General features: G+C 39.4%; 1 protein-coding gene across 3 annotated transcripts in view; it reads right to left on the reverse strand.

Moving 5' to 3' along the window:
• ADAMTSL1 (ADAMTS like 1) overlaps window positions 1–21,137 on the reverse strand; it is an 874,799-nt gene that overhangs the window by 224,391 nt on the left and 629,271 nt on the right. For all 3 annotated transcript variants that reach the window (XM_087869620.1, XM_087869619.1, XM_045780274.2), the window contains exons 7-9: window positions 11,285–11,359; window positions 7,793–7,950; window positions 2,369–2,480 (exon numbers count right to left, since the gene is read on the reverse strand). In XM_087869620.1, the coding sequence (XP_087725746.1) occupies window positions 2,369–2,480; window positions 7,793–7,950; window positions 11,285–11,359 (345 nt within the window). The remainder of the gene's footprint in view (window positions 1–2,368; window positions 2,481–7,792; window positions 7,951–11,284; window positions 11,360–21,137) is intronic.

Genomic DNA, 21,137 nt, shown 5'->3' on the forward strand with positions numbered 1-21,137 from the left:
GCAGGCTTCCAGCAGAGAAGCCTGATGTGGGGCTCGATCCCATCACGCCGGGATCACGCCCTGAGCCAAAGGCAGACGCTTAACTGCTGTGCCACCCAGGAGCCCCTGGATTTCTTTCTTTGAAACTATTTCCTATTCTAGTCATTAAGAGGTGTATCAGAATAACAAATTCTCATGAAACATCAAAGTCATTGGCATTTTATTTTTAAAGTAATTTTTTCTTTGGGACAGAGCAGATGGAAACAATATTTTGTTGAAATGCTTAGAATGTCGAATTGATAGTTATTTAACAACCAGGTAAAAGCACTTGAAGGCATTTTTGACTAACTCCTTTTAAGCTAAAACCTAACATTATTCTATAAAACCTCATTTTTGGTGGTTTGTTCACATTATGCGAATGAAGATGAATTCTTTTATATGTTCTTACTGTTTAAAAAAATTAATAGGTAATAATTTGTCTCTATTTTGAGGTACCATTCTTCTTTTCTCTTGTCAAAATAATATAGTGATACCCATGTGGATTAATGACTTAACACTGTCCAATTAACAGGTTTCTATGAAGAGGGAGCCAGAATTTATTTGATGTGCTAGTTTTTAAAGGAATATACATAGAATTTTATGCTCATTAAATCAGCAAAATTAAACAATCCTTATAGTCCACAAATACTAGTTCAGCTGGCAATGAAACTCAACTATTCATATGCTGCTTATTACCATTCTGGAAAGAATTTTGGTAATATATGCCAATAGCCACAAAAATTCTGAAACTCACTCGAGAATTTATTCCAAGGAAATAATTTAAAAGGAGAAAAATACTTAGGTATTAAGTGATTCCTTATATTATAATAGAAAAGTTTAGATGAACTAAGTCTTCTATAGGGATGTGGCTAAATAAATTATAAAATAATTTGAAGCAATTATTATGTAACCATAGTAATTATCAAGGGCAGAAAATGAGGGAAAATATTTTTTCCAGTAACACAAAATGCTGTCCATGTTGCAGATGTGATGGAGTAGAGATAGGAATTCATTTGGTGACTTTTCAGGAGAGATGTGTTTTAATGAATAAAGAAGGCAAGTGGCATTACATTTATGGCACAGATGATGGGATAGGGTGTAACAATAACTGAGTCTAAGCCTATAGAGCAGGGGCTTTTTTTTTTTTCTCCTGGTAATAAACTATTTGCTTTAATTAAATTAATCTCTGATTCTTTTTAGACACATCATGCTAGGTAGTAGGCCTGACAGTCACTCTCCATTTAACTCCTGAATAAGTTAGTTCTCTTCACCCAGGTGAGTAGTTTATTCTCAAAAAAGAATAGAATCAAGACCAGTTCCACCACATTGAGATACCACCTTACACCAGTTCAAACTGCAAAAATTAACAAGGCAGGAAACAACAAATGTTGGAGAGGATGTGGAGAAAGGGGATCCCTCTTACACTGTTGGTGGGAATGCAAGTTGGTACAGCCACTTTGGAAAACAGAATGGAGGTTCCTCAAAAAGTTAAAAATAGAGTTACCCTATGACCTGGCAATTGCACTACTGGGTATTTACCCCAAAGATAACAGACGTAGTGAAGAGAAGGGCCATATGCACCCCAATGTTCATAGCAGCAATGTCCACAACAGCCAAACTGTGGAAGGAGCCGAGATGCCCTTCAGTAGATGAATGGATAAAGAAGATGTGGCCCATATATACAATGGAATATTACTCAGCCATCAGAAAGGATGAATACCCACAATTTGCATCAACATGGACGGGACTGGAGGAGATTATGCTAAGTGAAATAAGTCAAGCAGAGAAAGACAATTATCATATGGTTTCACTCATATGTGGAACATAAGGAACAGCATGGAGGACGTTAGCAGAAGGAAGGGAGAAATGAAGGAGGGGCAATCAGAGGGGGAGATGAACATGAGAGACTGTGGAAACAAACTGAGGGTTTCAGAGGGGAGGCGGTGGGAGGATGGGTTAGCCCAGTGATGGGTATTAAGGAGGGCACATGTTGCAATGAGCACTGGGAGTTATATGCAAACGATGAATCATGGAACACTACATCAAAAACTAATGATGTACTGTATGGTGACTAACATAAGATAGTAAAAAAAAAATAGACAATTCGGCATTGAAAAAAAAAAAAAAGACTGTCTCCACTAATGGAACTCTACCGACAGGAAATGTTCATGGGACATCTAGAGGGAGGTATCCGCCTTACAGGAAGGCTTCAGGATTTGGCCCCATTCAGAATAAAGAATCAGACCCATCACAGCACTCAATTTCTTCCACATTGAAATGACTACTTTCATAACAGCCAAGCCTTCCCTCACAGAAGCCAACAGTTCCTAGGCTAAGTGAACACCATTACCTCCTCCACAGGTTGCTGAGCAAGGAAAGAAATCTGTCTCCCTCCATCGATGGATGATCGGCTGATAGAAGATGAACTGGACTGTGCTGTCAGCCGGCCCCGAGCTGTGGATCTGCAGGAGATAAAAGCAAAGAGAGAAACTGGTATGACAGGGAGGGGCTTTCTTGGTTCCCTGCAACTTTGGACCAGAATGCACAGTGGCGTGGACAGTCTTAGGCTGCATGAAGAACTGCACTGGGAGAGAAGTGGCCATAGCAGTATCATCGATCTTACCCATCAACTGTACACCATCACGACCATCACTTTTCAGTTCTGTTGCTACAGAACAAGGGATTATAGTGTCTCTATTTGTGAATCAAGTAGGATCTTTTCCCAGGCTACTTACTCCCTTTCCCTCCTGTATTTCCAGCTTCTCTGGTATGATACGAAAAATCATGTGGATTTTTAGATGTAATGTATGAATGCATATGGATTTTTATTTAATTTATTTATTTTAAGGATTTTATTTATTCATTTGTCAGAAAGAGAGAGAGCGAGAGAGCGAGCGCACAAGCAGGAGAAGCAGGCAGAGGGAAAAGCAGGCTCCCCACTGAGCAGGGAGCCCCATGCGGGACTCAATCCCAGAACTCTGATCTGAGCCAAAGGCAGATGCTTAACCAACTGAGCTACCCAATCATCCTGTGTATGTGGATTTTTAAATGTGGGTTTCAAAGTAGACAATTTGTTCTGAGGAAATTATAAATGCCATACACTGCAAAAAATGAAAGATCCTGTCTTTAGTTAAGAAAAAAAAGAATTAAAGAATTAAATGGCTCTGCCCACTCAGAGACATGGAGTTTCCTGGCACTTTAGTGATTCATACATTTTAATGTGCAGAGTTACCAACTGGAAGCTTGCTGAAATGCAAATTCCTGGGCTCTTGCAATGCAAAGGCAATGGAAACATTGATAGTCCAAGTACCAAACTGAAAAACACCAACTTACACTATAAAAGCAAGAACTTTGAATACAACATGTCCTTATGGAAATTACAACCCCATTGTGTTTAAAAGAGGGGAAGTGAGGCAGTAATTCTTTAATAGTTCTTAAAAGTGCAAGGTTGAGAAAACATACTCAATCTAAAAGAGAAGGAGAAAGTACCCAAGAGGAGCAATGCCTTGATTTCACAAAGACATCATGACGTGCTATCGTACAGCACTGAGACAGCTGGGCAAGGCTTGCACTAGTTATTATACTAAAGGAAGATCCATGGATAACCAAGAGCCTCTTACTTCAAGACAGTAGAAGCCTATCAGCGCATCATATGGTCTACATCTTTGTTCATATTTTCAGGCCTTAAGGGGGTCCCAACTGCCCTTTACCTAGGATAAACTGATGGATTTGGCCTTTAGATTTTTAAAAAAGACAGCCTATTTTTCTGCTACTGAGTTTAACAACTGGGTTAACAACGGGATTAAACATCTAGAACACTGGAACACGGGGAGCAGGTGTTAAACCCTAGACCAGTTTTTGGACTTTGGATGAAAATACTGGAAATGTTCCTCAGATAATCTGCAAGAGCTGGAAAAGGAGAAAAAAAGAGACAGAGAACTATAGAATATCTCATATTATGCTGGCGTTCTGACCCATGGAACATCGAGGTCTTTCTTAATTAAAATAAACAGTGATACAATCTCTTACTTTAAAGCAAAAACAGCTGAAGCCATATGGTGTCTTTCACAAAAGGGGAGCAGAGCCTACAGATTAATATTTTTCAATCCTGTGTGTCAGATACAGGATACCTAATTGCTTGCTCAGGGATGTAGTATTAATCACATTCTTTGGAAAGGGTTTTTTTTTTTTTTTTGGTTGTTTTTTTGTTTTAAGCTCACAAAAGCCTATAGCTCTCTTGGGATGTGTGGTTTCCATGCTGGAAAGGTATTAGAAGAGGACTCTCATTTGAACACCAGCTCCGTGAAAAAATAAAAAGACCAGAAGATTTATTTAGGCTTAGAGAGATGGACTGTTTTGCAGAGGTCCCTTTTGGGATGCTTGAAATTAAACTAAGTCCTAGGAAAGTGGAGGAAAAAACAAAAATGAGGAGGATATAACATCAAAATCCTTGGAGAAACCTTGTTCTAGAGTATCTGTACAGTGTCTGGGCTGAGTTTTTGATCTGGTTAGAGAGGAAAAAGATGGAGCACGTCAACTAATATAACAAAATAAAAATTATAAAAAAAAATCGTTCCAATTGAAAAAAAAAAAAAAGATGGAACACGTCAAATTTTCAGCTTCCTAGAAGTTACCATTAAAAGCACCTTATGCCCTGAGAGTAAGGAATGCATGTCAAGAAGTTTTGGTGTTAAGAGGGAGTGTCAGTAAATATGTTGAATATTGTTCCTAATGAGTTCAGTGAAATTGATGTACAATGACCATGAACGCGGAGACTGTATGCCTAAATGTGAAAAGAGATTGGAAATGAGCAGGGGTATTGTTATTTCAAATAGATAAAACCAGTTGTGACATATCCAAATCTCTGACCACATAATCTTACTTGATTCTACACTGATAATATTTCTTTATGAGCAGCTTTTTAAAATAATAACCAACAACTACCACAGCAACCAGCAGTGACTACATTCCTACCGTATGCAGGGTGCATTTTATTTATATTAAATCAAATCTTAGAACTGCTCTGTATTATCTTTCCACCTTTACATTATAACGAGAGAGGTGAGTCTCCGAGAGATGGAATGACTTTGTCAAGGCTACACAGCTAGGGAAGAGAGGAGCTGGGATCTGAATTCAGGTCTGCCTTGGCTTGAAAGCTGCCATTCTTTTCATGGGACCAAGCAATTCTGTTAGTGTTGGTGTTGTGGCGATACAGGTGTTTATCTTTAGTGGTGGCCCTGTACTGCTCTTCTCGGTATCTTCTTAATTTTTCATTTGAAAGTAGGAAAAGTATGTTTAAAATAAAGAGGCTAACCCGATGTCTCACTTCGATGGCCTCACTGTTGCTCACAGAGAGACGAGCTGTCACGTTCCTTGTTTCTGGTCTTATTAATTCTGGGTGGCTGGGACCTTTGTTATCATTAGCTCTGGAGCTTTATACACCCTAAATCCCCAGACATCAGGTTCTTGTTCTCCAGGGTATGTTGAAAGCTTCCGTTTGACACATTAGAATTGTTTTAGGGAGCTAAACACATCTGGCATATGTAATTTGGGCCTCCTTAAGTTAATAAGGAAAAAGGATGTTCTGAAACAAGCTTTTCTTCCTATAATTACAATGATTCAGTGTTTCTAATTTAATATAAGGACTTCTCATACTGAAAGGAAAAGAGAAGACAGAAGCTGGTCCCTTTCCATAGCAACTGACCGCACTGTCATGGTAGATAGAGTCAAAGGACAGGACAAGTGTGTGGATGGGTAATGGATGAATATTTAGTCCATGTAAAGTCAAAGGAATCAAGAAGACATTTCAAATGCATGAAAGACATCATCAAGGACACAAAGGATCTCTCAGTCGATGCACTACGAAATGCCACACCTTTTTCTTCTCAGTTGGGAAAAGGCTAATTCGCGAGCTTTAGCTGTTCCCCTACTATGCTCTTTTCTCTTCCCGATGTGGTAGAAACTTTTGCCTCAGACAAACCAGCAAGGGGCTGGGAGTCAGGAGTCACCCCGTGCTCCCTGGCTGCTGAATGATGCACAGGGCGGTGCTCCACACTGTTCAGAAAGACATATGAACGCATTACCTGCGCCTAATATGCTAATTGATGCAAATGGGAATCACACTTTTTCTACTACTTTGGTGGCTTAGGTACTCATCAGTCACCTTCCTCTATGCCGTTTTTCTGAAATTTCTAGAACGGGCACAAACCGAACATGTACCTTAGCTGCTTTCACAAGGAGAGCTAAGTTGGAAATTCTAGCAAAGGATGGAACAATCAGAAAAAACCCTCTTGTGGCTAAGAACGTCATTTTCTTTCCTTGGGGCTGCAACTTCGGAAGGATGCACGTGCTTGATCAGAAAGAAATACAAAGGCCTAACCTAAGACAGTGGTGGCGAGGAGGGACAAGGAAGAATGGTCTTGAGATGGTATGGAGATAGAACAGACAAAGTTTAATGCCTAACCAGGGGTGTAGAGGAGAAGGGGAAATCAGTGTGATTCAAAGATTTCTAATGTGGCTGGGTAAACAGCATAGTATTTCACAAGATAGGAAATAAAGAAGATTGAGTAGGTTTCTGGGGCCCGACAAGGCCAGTTTTGGACACGTTGCACTGGTTGTGCCTATGGGATATCAAAGTGGTGATGTGCAAAAGGCAGCTAGATGTATGAAACGCATCAGCAACGCTGTCGACTACTGACATGTGAACAATGTTACTTGAATCCAATTCTCTATTTTCAGTATGTGTATTAACTCTTGCAAGGGTACGAGGGGAATGAATGCCAATGGTTCATTCAGCAGCACTCTAAGGGTTGCAAAAACTAAAGCCATCTCTCACTCTTGTGCTGTACTTGCATATTTCAGTGAAATGACTGAACCACCCACAGCATCATTTCTCTTGTGAGCTATCTCTGCTGGTTTGTAGCTTCTTGTTCACGTGACCGTGGCTGGCATCTGGACCGGATTAAAAAGAGCTACCATGCAGATGGAGACAGAGAACAGTGCTCTGGAACCCTTCTTCCATCCAACCTCACTGTCTATCCCATTTTCCTATGTACATTCTTACTTCCAGCTGCCATGGGGTCATTGAGTCTTAGCTTAAATCAAATGTCCTCTGGCTCCAGGTCCCATGATGAAAAATTTATGGAGTCCTGGACACATTACAAGTTTTACAGCTTTACAGCTGAAATCCTTCAGGTCCTTCTGACCTACTGAGGGAAAAAATATGTTTTATTTTATTGTGATTCCCAAACATTCTTCTAGTGTGTACATTTCTCCTACAGAATGGATTTGTTGCTTCCAGCAATGTGTTTTATATTACCTTGAAGAGCAGGGAAGCTCTGATAGGAGGAAACAAGTTAGTCTTATTGCCAGTACAAAAGAAAACAGAATTTGTAATGGGACGTATTACCAAGTCTATGGATCATTAGTCTGTCTTTATCTTTGAGGACACCTTATGTGAGTCAGTGACTGTATCCTAACTTGTTTCAAAACAGTTTATATCCTCCAACTAATGATGTGTTGGTCTTTGAGTCTTTTTATTAAATAATATACATATATATACACACATAAGGATTTTCTTAGGACCTTAAAAATATCATATGTTCTTGAAAGGCTAGGATGTACCTCAACACCCTTGAATTAAATATTTCCTGTATAATAGGATTTTCAAATCTGTGCCTAGACCCAAAGCGTCTCTCTCTCTCTCTCTCTCTTCAGGAGATTATAAGTAACAGTTTGGATATGGCTTGAAAACATGGTACCTAGAGGCACTTACCTTGACAATGAAATCTGCTGTGAGTGGCCCAGTCATTCTCAGTATCTCTTTGTCTGGAAATTTCTGGAAGTCCACACTAGAATTGTCCACAAGAAAGGTGCCTGTCGAGCTGAGACTGTTTTCACCTTTAGCCCCCTGTAGGGTTTTGGTTTCCAGATCTACACAGTCAGACACATATAAAGGAGAGAAAGATGTTCCCAGGGCTACCATGGACCACATGCAAGCACATTTCATAAAACAATCTAAGCTATGTAAGGGAGAATACCGTCCTTTATGTGGCTGACACAGTTGAAATTGGGATAGAAACAAAATTTATGGGCATCTCTGGATCACAGAAGAGCTTATGTTGCAAATGAAATTATTTTAAAACTCCTTAGCCAAGCATTCAAGGCTCCCAGTCAAAAAATCTTTGACTCCCGATGACCTCATTTGGGTACCCCACTTTACCACCATCCTACTCCTTTAGCTAAACCATCTCCCATACACAACTTATTGACTTCAGTCTCTATATGGCTCTCTGTCTAGACTACCCTCCAGTTTTCTTTTTAATCCATGAGATCCAGGGTGCCTCACAGAGTTTCTCTCCGCACCCGTGCAGTTTCATAGTCACGCATTACCTTCGTGTATTTGTACCATCCGCTTTCTTACCGCGTGCGTGCTGTGGCTCGCCATGAAGAAACGATAGTAATGAGGACAAGGAAATCACCATTTTTTTAGTTCTCTTTTTAAAATCCTGCTGGTTACCTCATATAGTATTATGTACATACACGATCTTTTGTAAGTGCTTAAGAGAGAAAGAACTACTTGATTCCTGGAGCATTCCAACCTGAATTTGGCCAATGACAAGGGCGATGAAACATCTTTTGTTGTAGGAAACACGAGCAAGCTGGGGTTGAAGGTAATTAGGCCGTGTATTTCAGAGCAGGTTAAATGCTCATGTGATTGAGAGATGATTTAGAATAACTTCCCAGTGTGCGAAGAGGGATAGACTAAATTTAATGGTTTCTGGAGCTCTTAGCTTTAGCAGGGGTTCTTCAGAGAAGGACAGAGGCCAGGTGAGGTTCTGGGTCCTCTTACTCCACATTCGACCAGAATGACTCCCTTCTTCCATGTCTTACCAATTGGGGTTCTGGGATAATGTCAGGACCTCTGCAGGTACTAAAGTACCTGGACTAGATTATTCCAAGTGTTGTCTACCTCAAGCAGGAATACCAACAGAGGAAGAACGTTGGTGTCCAATGAAATGCCCCCAACCCTCAGATGAAGTCTGTGTAGCCCTTCTTCTGGAGTAGGTCAGGCTCCATCCCCCTGCCCTAGAGGAGAGAGGTCCTCACAGAAGAACATCACGCACATCAAAGGAGAACTGGAGGGGAAACCACAGCTGTTGTCATCAGAAGAACGCCAACAGCACGGGATCTCCTTCCTCTAGCCTTCATTCCTCAAGCTGCCTTATGTGTACGGGTACTCACGTGCAGCTATAGCTGCAAGACATAAATCTACTTAGTCTGGGAAAAATCCTGGGGGTCTGAGTCTGATTTGAGCATCTGATTCAGATTTATCACCAGGTCTCCCAGCTGTACTTCCCAAGGTACTTCTGATTGAAGATAAGCTGGGACTGGACCAGACTGCCTAGTCTTGTTCTGGTTTGGCCCTAAATATTTCAGGTTAGTCCCATATTAGACCAGCTTCCGGGAGTTAAGTGCAAAGGCTTGCAAGAGAAACAAGGTGCCATTTATTCACATATATATTATATTATATTATATTATATTATATTATATTATATTATATTATATTATATTATATTATATATTATTATATTCCAGATACACCAAACAAAAAGTTTTTAAGCTACATGTATGTTGTCAACAGTATGTCTGTTGGGGGGGGAACAAATTCCATTTTGCTTTCCATTTTTTATAAATATCATCTGCTGCTTCACCCCTTGAATTCTTGGGACAATCAAAGCCAACGAGGCTCATTCTTTAGCTTCTTAGTGATCACATAATCCGGAAAACTGGGAGGCTCATACATTTATAAAAATGAACTTCCTCTTCAATCTATTCCTTTGGGGTCTTTCTTCTGCATTGAGGAGTCAGTCCCCCACTTGGTGATGATCTCTGCCTGGATGTTTTATTCTAAGCGGGCCTGTCACTGCTCAGAAAAATACTGTTTTTGAGTGGGGTTGTTCCACGAGCAGTTACCTCTGTCCAGTCCTCCGGGGGAAAAGCAAATCATCTGAATGGTGCTAGTGTACACACATATATCATCCCTTGACATGTGAACATTATATTTTGGGGGGCTGTTCAGGGTTAGAAGAGAACTTGGATCCATATAAGGTGACTTATCAGCATCTTCTCGCTTTGCCTGAACTGTACCTTCCTTATTCCTTTCCTTCACATGACCCCTCAAATCCCGCCTCGCCCATGAAACGTATTTATTTTTATTTTTAGAAAGACTATAGTAGGCTATCTGAACTTTCACAGGCTCCAATTTATCTTCCTCTTGTTTGTCTTTCTGGAACGATTTCATTTATAATCCAATTGCCAAAAGATAATGCTTGCTACCTAAATTGGTTTCCTAGGCATGTGTGTGGGAGGGGAGAAAGGACAGAGGATGATAGATGGTTCTTTAGGAATCCAGGAACAGTCACAGTGGAGGAGATCAGAAATGCTCAAGGGACCAGCTGAAGGGAAGTCTTTCAGGGGAACTGAATTTTGTAGAAAATACAATGTATCCTCTTATACCCCTTCCCTGGTTTATAGCCTATAATTGTCTGCTGGTAATTTACAGGTCTACATCTAAACAATAGTGAATGCTAATAATAAAAAGATGTGGCTGTTTACTACTGCCTTGGCATGACTGAAGATAACAAGACTTTCTAAATTCTGGTGGGGCCATGCTACCATTTGATCTTTAGGGTTGTGATTACCCATCCATCCTCAATCCCAGTAGCTATCTTCAGTATATGAGGGCTCTGTACTGTCTTTCATACATGGGATGTTTAATCATACCACTGTTATTTTCTTTAAATGCCGAGTTAAGGTTATTCGGTGCTTCTACACTCCCCTAAATCGATAAAGTAATGGAACACAAGAATAGGAAGAAAGAAAGAGTGAAGGTGAGGAAGGCTGGAAGGAGGAGGGGGGAAAAAAAGGAGATGCGAGGCAAGAAAAAGACTGAGATTGATTGGAGAGGAAGAAGAGAGAGAACTGAGAAATAATATTCACAAAAGCATAAACATGTGCTTGACTTACGAACAACCTATTGGGAGCATCTATTTTGTGTTTTTCAGGATGAGTGTGGTTAGAGATAATTATCCTGAGGTTTCTGCTATCTCATCAGGCAGCCAAAAGATAAACAGAAGCACTCAAAATATCATATTATGATAGAGTAGAAAGATTTGCACTTCTGTATTTTAATCTCTTCTGGGAACAAAAAATAATAGTGACTAAAATTCCCAATACCCAGAGGAAAACAACTGAGTTTACTTACACAAGTGATCAGGTCCTTTTAAGACGAGGCGAATATGTCTACTTCCATACGGGATAGCAACCACAGTATCATCCACTAGAGAGAAACAAAGGGATTGCTTAAAGGCATATAATTTGATACAAAATTATCGATCAGCTCCTATATAAAGGCACTGACTTACATACTCCCCCCAATGACCGTCTTCTTCTAAGTGTTTGAAATAGGACATTGACATTTGGGAATCAAAATTTCCATTTTCCTCGAAATAAAACATGCCAATGAAGCGGGTCACTAGTTTACTTTTGGCGGAACTGGCCTTTTAAAAAATATATAAATTTTGATAAATTGAGAAATGAATTTGCAAGTTTCCATTTCTCATTTTAAAACCTGGTTTTACATTGCCAAATTTCTCCACGTTGCGAAAATGAAAATAAATTCCAATGTTCAAAGGAGGACTGTATTATATCAAGATCTGAATTTCTCTCTAGCAAAGTAACTATCTTGGATTAGTAGGAAAAATAAGAATAGGAGAATATATATTTGTTGTTAAATCTCTCGAGGGCAGAACTCATGCCTCCGAGTTCTTCAATATCCTTCACTCTACTTACGTCTAATACTGTATATAGTAAGTGTCTCAGGAATGGTTATGAACCTTTCCCCCCACATACCCTCTCTGCTTGAAAATTAAAAAAAAAAATTTTTTTTTGACTAAATCACAGCCAAATTTAGAAATAGGTTACTTTCACCCCACTTGCAAATTGAGACTCAGTTCATTGGAAGCAGTACCTACTTTTTTTTTTTTTTTAATTAGGGGTATATTTTATGTACTGCAAACACATCACAGGCATTCTCGCTTGTGACATTTGTGACAACAATACCTCTCATTTACATGCCACTGGAGAGTTTCACTTTCTAAATTATACCGTTTACTCCTTCACCCAAAGCCTGTGACATAGGCAAAGAGGACGCTACCAGCTCCATTTTATGATGACAAAATGAAGCCTCTGAGAAGTCCAGGGAGCAGCCCATGGTCAAAAAAGAGGAGGGCATTCCAGAAGACAAGGGAAAAAGCAGGTATTTTAAATTCACCAGCATATTCAGAAGCTCTGCGGGATTCTTTGTTTCACACATATTTTTCTGATAGTATGCATTCTCATGCTCTCATTGGAAAAATTTAGTTCCAGGAAGAGTAATCTTAAAAGGTACCCAATGTTCTGAAACTTAACATCATCCTGTCTTCAGGAGAATCTGATTTCCGTAAATAAACTTCAGAAGTTCCCTAACTTCTCTGATCCTTAGTTTCCTCATTGGTAAGACAGGGAAAATCACACTTACCTCACAACATTGTTGTGAAAAGATAGAGATATTGATATCAATATATAGATGTATATAGCCTGGAACAGGAGGCATTTTGTAAATGTTACTTCCCTCCCTCTCCTCCAAATCTCCTTAAGGACGGGAACTGAAAGACTGTTTATTTTTACTATGTTTTTAAACCCTCCAAGGCCCCAGCTCATAGCCAGTTGAATGAAAAAGAAGAATCATATGCTCTCAATTCTTTCCCTAAAGAGGTTACATTTATCAAGTTCTCTCCAATGTTGACTATTCTACTCACACTACAACCTTCTCGCGGTTTTTAATATCATACATTGTTGAAGAAAAGGCTGAATTTCAGAGAGCCAAGACTTTGTGGCTACAAGCACAAAACATGTAAGGAGAATATAGAAAAGGAACAAAAAATGTTCAGACTGGGCCCATAGAGCTTTAAATGTCTCACATAAAGACACGGATTTTTAAGTTTACAAAAGAAACTCAAAGCAGTTAAAACAATGGGATTTCTGGAAATAGAAAGTCTTTGTTTATCCACAGGTCAAATAAAGGGCAAGTAAAAGGGAAGCTTTCTGTTTGGCTCTGCAACGCTCAGCGGCAGACTTCTGACCCGCACACTACTCGGGCGGCCTCCCTCTTGTTCCGTTGAGCCACTCGCATTCCACGCACTGGGGCATTAACCCTGGCTTCTGGCTGATGCCTCAGCCTTTGTAAGCTCCCCAAGGAAGATGGGGAGAAACCCAGGAGGGTACTGGGGGAAGAGACTAGGATGGAGACAGGAGATTGGGCCAGGATGGAATGTCTCCCGATGCCCTTGTGCACCTGCGTCGTCAAAGAGAAATAGGGAGCATCTCAAGCTGGTGCCAACTTGAAGAGTCAGCAGCACAAGGTACAAGAAGTACGGAGAGTTGTGGTCTGTCCTACGGTTCGGTCAAGGGCTAATGGACAACTGGCAGCTCCTCAGGCAATCAGCAAGTTCATTACTTTACTCCACAAATATTTTTTGAGTATCTCCTAGTGTTAGGCTCCCTCCTAGGTACCAGAGATTCAGTGACAAAAAAGGCCAGCAATGCAGCAGCCCCACAAAATGGTTCAAGGAAAAGGGGCCCAAGATAAAATATGTGGAAAAATACCACATGCTAGACCCTGCTCATGGAAATTCATAAAGCACATTGGTTTCTGAGAAGCCCTGAAACAAAGAACCTCATTTCATTCTGTTTAATCCAGTGCATCCCCAAAGTGTTTACCCAGAGAATATACATATACATATACATATATATATATAATCTGTTAACACCAGTTGATACATCTCAAAATATAATTTAAGAAACGGTGATCTTAATTTGACAAAAAGATAGGAAAAAATTGATTTTATATTCTTCATGTTGATAAAAAGCCACTCTTTGAGTTGGATATGTATTAATAATTGTCTCATTTGGGGATAAATTCTCAATAATTACAGATGGGCTGCAGGATTCTTCTATTTGGATTCTATCACAGTAGTGAGCACAGAATGGTGTTTAAGACATTTGAGAATGTGTGAGCAGTCTGACTTTATCACCCACCTCCTTAGTGATCAAGTCAATAGGTCTGACTGGTGGGGCAGACTGGGTACACCCCCTCTCACTGGGCCTCACCTTCCTGTGGGTGCCCTTTGCTACAAAGGCACACTGCTCTATGCTCAAGTCCATCTGGCCTAATCTATTCCGGCTTTGTCGACAGAACCATGATGCCAATCGTCAGGACATATTTCTAGGTTATTAATCAGCAATTGTGGAAGACCTGCTTCAGAGATCAGATAACCTCTTTCTCAATTAAATTGATAAGCTTTCCATGGGAATCATAAATGCTCTCATTTCACAAATATGGGTTGCAAATGCCCTTTCTCAAGAAAACTGTTCTAAAGATTGTACCTAAAATATTTCCTCAAAAAATCCACAGCTTTCTATCAAATATTTTAGATTTTTCAATCTCATCATATGTGGACTTTTCCATGTCATTCACTGCTGTATCACAGAAAGGTCATAATGATAATTTTTGAAGAGACAGGATTTCCTATTCTGATATCTGAGCTTGCCTTATTTTTAGACCCATTGATGTTTATGTTTTTAAGGAGTCCTCCCTCTAAGTCTATGGGACTGGTAATTTTTTTTTAATGGAAGAGTCATCATTAATGCGGTTACCTACACATAAAAATAGCAGTACATATAGTCTTCCAATCTGGAGGAGGTTTTCATAAAATATTTTTATCTTCATGCCAACTTCATTACTCTTACAATATAGCCAATGAAATAAGTTGAAGGTGAGCATTTGAGACCTTCAACATCTCCCCCCGAGGTTATTAGTCATTACACAATGGAAGACGTATACCCAACAGGTGAAACAAGAGAGATCTTCCCTGGCTGTTGGGAATTTCATCCTAACAGTTGTGCAGGCCAAATACTTTGGAGCCATCCTTGACTTTATATTTACATCGAATCAGTTAGAAAATACTATTGCTACAAGAATCAAAATACCATATTTCATGGCTTCTAAGAGGAACAACCTCTCACATTTTAACATATGTGACGTCAGAATGCATCCCGTAATCAACGGTGCATTATATTCTTTCTCACTGAGGCCGTGATCCTGCCGTAGTTATCTTGCCTGCACACCTGCTAACACCAAAATGACCACTATCGAACTTGCAAAATGGGTGTCAGCAGCTTGGGAGAAGATTCTAAGATAATAGTGGGACACCCTTATTTAGCCTCTTGGAACGAAACCGTTGTGGGGGGTGTAGGGAGATGAGGAATCAGAAGTGCTTAACACCATGGCCAAAGTGGGAGTCAAAAGCAGGCTCGCTGTCCACAATTGCAGACCTGAGCTGACAGCCCAGCATCAAGACTTCTGGTTCCTGACGAGATGGAATAACTGCACCCAGACTTAGTTTTCTGCTGGGAAACAATCAAAAAGTCAGAAAATTATATAAAACCATGGCTTTCAAGACACTAGATACCAAGCAAAGAAGGGCAGAAATCCCCAAGAATCAGGAAACAAGAGAGGTGAGCCTTAACACTGCCCTGGCTTCCTGCTTTGACAGACTTTCCCGGCTGCAGCTTAGGAGGTGGGAACCCCAAGCCTAGAGGATTCCCTGAGTTGAGGAGACAAAGTTGAGAATCCAAGAAGATCAAGGTGGCTAGAGTTTGAATGACAGATTACCAGAGGGAAGAGAGCTACACAGAGAGACCATTCTGGAGATTTAAGAGCGTCTTCCCATCACGTTGTACACTTCAAATGGACACAGTGATGTATGTCAATCATTTCTCAAGAAAACTGGGAGAAATATTGACCTGACATAGAAAAAATACTTCTGTGACATGCTAATGATAAATGCTATTATATAATTTTAAAAAATTATTCCCTTTGGTTATATGGCGGCATACCCATGCTAATCAAGACATGCATATAAAGAAACTAGCTGAGGCTGGGAACATAACCACACAAACAAATTATAGAAATGACTATCTGGCATGCATATAGGGCTGGGAATAGTATCTTATCCACTAGCCATGCTAGAAAACTTTATAATTCATGGGACACTGAGCAGTAGAAGGGTCCTGCCTCAGCAGCAGGGGACAATTAGCACCAGCCAAACATGGCTTTGGACTTGCCAACCAAATTTTAAGACCCGAAAGGATCAAATTGATTCCAAGTAACTTCACTGCTTCCAGAACAAAACCGAAAAAATATTTACGGGTATACAAAAATATCTAGTATCCAACAGGATAAAATTTATAATATCTGGAATCAGGTCAGAAATTACCAGGCATGCAAAGAAGCCAAAAAAATTCTTCCTGAAGAAGAAAATCAGTCAATTGAAATGCAGGGTAGACATTAAAAGATTTACTATAACTTTATTCCATAGGTTCAAAAACTTAAGTACACACACAAAAAAATCTTCAGGCCCAGAGAATTTCAATTGTGAATGCTATAAAGCATTTAAAGAAGAAATAATATCAATTTTATGCAGTCTTTAAAAAAAATTAAAAGAACAGAGGAGAAATCACTTCCCAACTCACTTTATGAAGTCAGCATTACACTGCTATCAAAATTAGACAAAGATGGTATAAGAAAAGGATCCTACAGACAACTATCCTTATGAGCATAGATGTAAAAAACCGTCAAACAAAATACTGCATTTCAGATCCAGTGATGCATACAAAGAAGCAGAGTTTATCCCATGAAAGCAAGGCTGATTCTTTATTTGAAAACCAATTAATGTTGCCCATCACAATGAAAGTCTAAGGAAGAAAAACCATATGATCACAACATTTGAGGCAGAAAAAGCAGGACAAAATTCAGCATCCATTCATTATAAGAACTCTCAGCACATTAGGAATAAAAAAGAACTTCCTCAATGTGATAAGAGTTATCTGCAAAAAACCCTACAGCTAACTTCATACTCAATGGTGAGAAATCGAATGCTTTCCCTCTTAAAATTGGAAATGAGATGAGGATATCCACTCGTGCCTCTTCTACCCAGCATCACATTGGATATCCTTGCCAGTGCATTAAGGCCATAAAAATAAATAACTGGTTTACAATTTGAAAAGGAAAAAGTAAAACGATCCTTATTTGTAAAACATGATCGTTTATGTAGAAAATCCAAGAACTCTCAGAACTAAGAAGTGAATCAGCAAGTTTGCAAAATACACAGCCAACACACAAAAATAAACTAGAAATATACAATTGGAAATTGAAATAAAAAACAAAATGCCAATGCAATAGGGCAAGAAAATGAAAGAGGTACACATTTAACTAAAATAAAGGATATGTATGCTGAAAACCAATAAAGGCCTATGAAAGGAATGAGAGAAGACCTAAAGAAATGGATAGCCACGAAGTGCTCATAGGTTAAATGACTTAACATAGTAAAGATGTCAATTCCCCATATATCAATCTTTAGAATTAACAAAATTGTAAATCAAAATTTCAACAAGATTTTTTTTTGGATTTGGACAAGCAGATTGAAAAATTTATATGGAAAGGCAAAGAAATTACTATAGAATAGGCAAATGACTTTAAGAAGGGTAGAGTTGGAGGGATCAAATCACTTGATTTTGAGACTTCCCTTAAAGCTAGAGTGACAAAGACAATGCGGTATTGGTGAAGTACTGACGCATAGGTCAGAATAGAGAGTCCAAGAAAAGGCCCATGCAGAAATGGCCAGTGGACTTTTGACAAAGTTTTAAAGGCAATTCAAAAGAGAAAAGGACATCTTTTCAACAAATGGGGCTGGAAGAATTGGACATCCTTATGCCAAAAAAAACTAACCTAGATATATCTTATAATACTGAGATATACCTTACACAAAAATTAACTGAAAATAGGTCATTGATGTAAAAGCCAAAATATAAAACTATAACACTTTTAGAGGAAAATATAGGAGAAAATTTGTGACCTGGGATTAGACAAGGAGTTCTTATGTACAATGTTAAAGGCATAGTCCTAGCAAGAAAAAACTGACGGCTGGTCTTCATCAAAAATAGAAGCTTCTGCTCTGTGAGAGCTAATATTAAGCCAGTTTGGGGGGGAAAAAAAGCTACCTATGGAGAGAAAATATTTTCAAATCACACATCCAGCAAAGGACTTGTACCCAGAATGCAAAAAGAATTCTCAACATTGAATGGTAGGAAATCAAACCCATTTAAAAACTGGGCAAAGGACTTGAACCTACACCACATCAAAGAAGAAATAAGCACTTCTATAGTAGGCAGTATAATTTTACCCCCTTGCTCTGCCAAAGAGGACCATGTCCTAATCCTCAGAACCTATCAATATGTTATGTTACATGGAGAGGGGGAATTAAGATTGCCGGTGAAATTAAGACTGGTAATCAGCTGTCTTTAAAATAAGGAGATTATCTTGGATTATCTGGGTGGATCCAATGTAATCACAAGAGGTCTTTAACCTGGGAGAGAGGCAGAAGAGATCAGAGGTAGAGGGAGAACTAAAGGTTTTGCACTGCAGGCTCTTAAGATGCCAAGAACATAGACAACCCCACAGAAGCTAGAAGAGCAAAAAATCAAAGAAAATGAATTAGCTCCTAGAACTTTCAGAAGGAGCACAGCCCTGCTTAACACTGTGAATTTATCTTAACAAGACCCATTTCAGAGTTCTGACCCTCTAGGACCATAAAATAATAAATGTGTTGCTTTGAGACACCAGGTTTGTGGCAATTTGATACAGCAGCAACTGGAAACTAATACAACATGAACAGATATTCTACATCATTAGACATTAGGAAAACGTGAATTAAAACAACGATGAGATACTACTATGCACCAATTAGAATGGCTAAAATAAAAAATACCAACAATATCAAGTGACGGCAAGAATGTGGAGCAGGTGAAACTCTTACACACTGCTGGTAGAAATGCAAAATAGTAAGCACTCTGGAAAAAAATCTAGCAGTTTCTTGAAATGTCAAATATATACCTACCGTATGATCTAGCCATTCATCTCCCAGGAATTTACGCAAGAGATATGAAAGCATATGTCCATGCAAAAATGTGTACATGAATGTTCATAGCACCTTTATTTATAAGACCTCCAAGTGAAAACAACCCAAATGCCTCAACAGGTGAATGGATAAACAACTGTGGTATGCCCATACGCTGGGATTACGACACAGCAATGAAAGACAATAAACTGCTAAATGCTACAACATTTAATGAATCTCAGAATACCTATGGTGAATGAAAGAAGCCATTTAGACAATAGTATATATTATATAGTTCCACTTATATAAAATTCTGGAAAATGCAATTAAATCTACAGTGACAAAAAGATCAGTGGTTGCCAGGGGACAGGGCCAGGAGAGCACAAGGGAAGGATTACAAGGGGCACAAGAAAACTTTCGGGATGATGGGTATGTTTGGTTTCACAGGTGTATGCATGTGTAAAAATTCGCAAAGTTGAGCACTTTAATATCCAGTTTATTGTATGGCATTTATACCACAATACAGCTGTTTAAAAACAAAAGAGTCCAGTACCAATGGATTTTATTTCTTCTGTGAATTCTTTTTAGCCTCTTTGCATTTCAAGAAATATGACGAGAATGTGTTTACCTCAGGGCCTTTGTACTTGCCTTTCTCTATGACTGGAATTCTCTTTCCCTTGACTTCTGCATGGTGACCTCGGATCCTAGTTCAGACGCCATCTTATCAGTGAGTCCTTTCCTTACCAACCTACTTAGTATTGCAACTCCCTGTAACACCCTCGGCTGCCAGCTCAGCCTTATCTCCTATTCTTCTTCTCTGCTTTACTTTTTTCCAAGACTCCTATCACCATATGGCACCACATTTTATTTAGTTTTTGTTTTGTATATTTTTTCTGTCCATCCCTCAGGAGTTTTGGGATATCCAGGTGATTTCAAAACACACAAATTCATATGAGAGGTTTGCAAAGCTGGAGACATTAAATTGAGAGCAAATAGACTGGCTCTAGTTCTAAGTATATTGCATATACTTGGAAAATATGTAATAGGGTACAAGCCAATACAATTTGCAAGAAAGTGAGCCTTTAATTTCAAGAATCAAAAGTTAATGCTAGTTAAATTTATCCTTTATTGTTGTTGTTGCTGTTGTTGGGCTGGTGAAGTTGAAAAGAAGTGACCAAGCAAAATGGAAAGATTGAATGCTATCAGTGGACAGCCTTTTCCTTTAAAAAGGGGGAAAATGGGCCTTGATCTAGCTCTCTTTCTTGTCTGTATTTGTATTAGGCAATTACACTGTCTTTTGATACAAAGATGGTTTCTTTTTTATTTGCCAGCAAATGGCAGCCATTGGATAAGTTCCTCCTACTTCTCTTTTTCCTTCTGGCACTTCCCGCCACGGTCTTTCTCCACTCTTCTGTTTTCTCTTTGTTCCCCCAAGGCTTGATAACATTAAAAAAAAAAAAATCTTGGATATAAGTTCAGAAGAAAATGAGTTCAATGTGGGGAATCCGAGTGCTAGGAGTTCGCAAGAGCATGTGGCTGGCTTACAGTGCCTTTTGGCAGAGCAGAGGGGAGAAAGCTGGCACAGGTCCACCAGGCCTTCACGGGTGGAGCGCTGCTCACCTGGCCAGCACCCTGGGCCCCGTAGAGTGGTCTAATCTTCCCTGCCTGTGGGTCACCTCGCAGTCTGTAAATAGAGGCTGGAAGGTTCTTCTGGGGCGGAGAAAACGTAAACGAGGCAGTTTGTTCAGCATCTGCTATAGATTGTGGTGAGGTGCGTGCATATGTTGGGCTTTATTGATATAAATCGTTTTGTCATGCGGCATCATCAGCGCTCAGGTAAATGAATCAATTGCATTTTGTCATTATGGATAATCATCAGGCTGTGTGCTATAGAATTTACCTACCCTCTGTCTTGAATAGAGCACTTCTCATTGAAATATCTATTTGCAGATCTGGGGATGACTTACGGCTCTTAATTTGCTTCAGTTTGTTCTTTCAGAGCTTCTCCACGTTATTCCAGCGACTGAGGCCCCAGAGGTCCCTGATGACCCCCTAATATCT

This window comes from Ursus americanus, chromosome 18, assembly GCF_024610735.1.
Source record: "Ursus americanus isolate L20-20 chromosome 18, mUrsAme1.1.p, whole genome shotgun sequence".
In the NCBI taxonomy this organism is placed as follows: Eukaryota; Metazoa; Chordata; class Mammalia; order Carnivora; family Ursidae; genus Ursus; species Ursus americanus.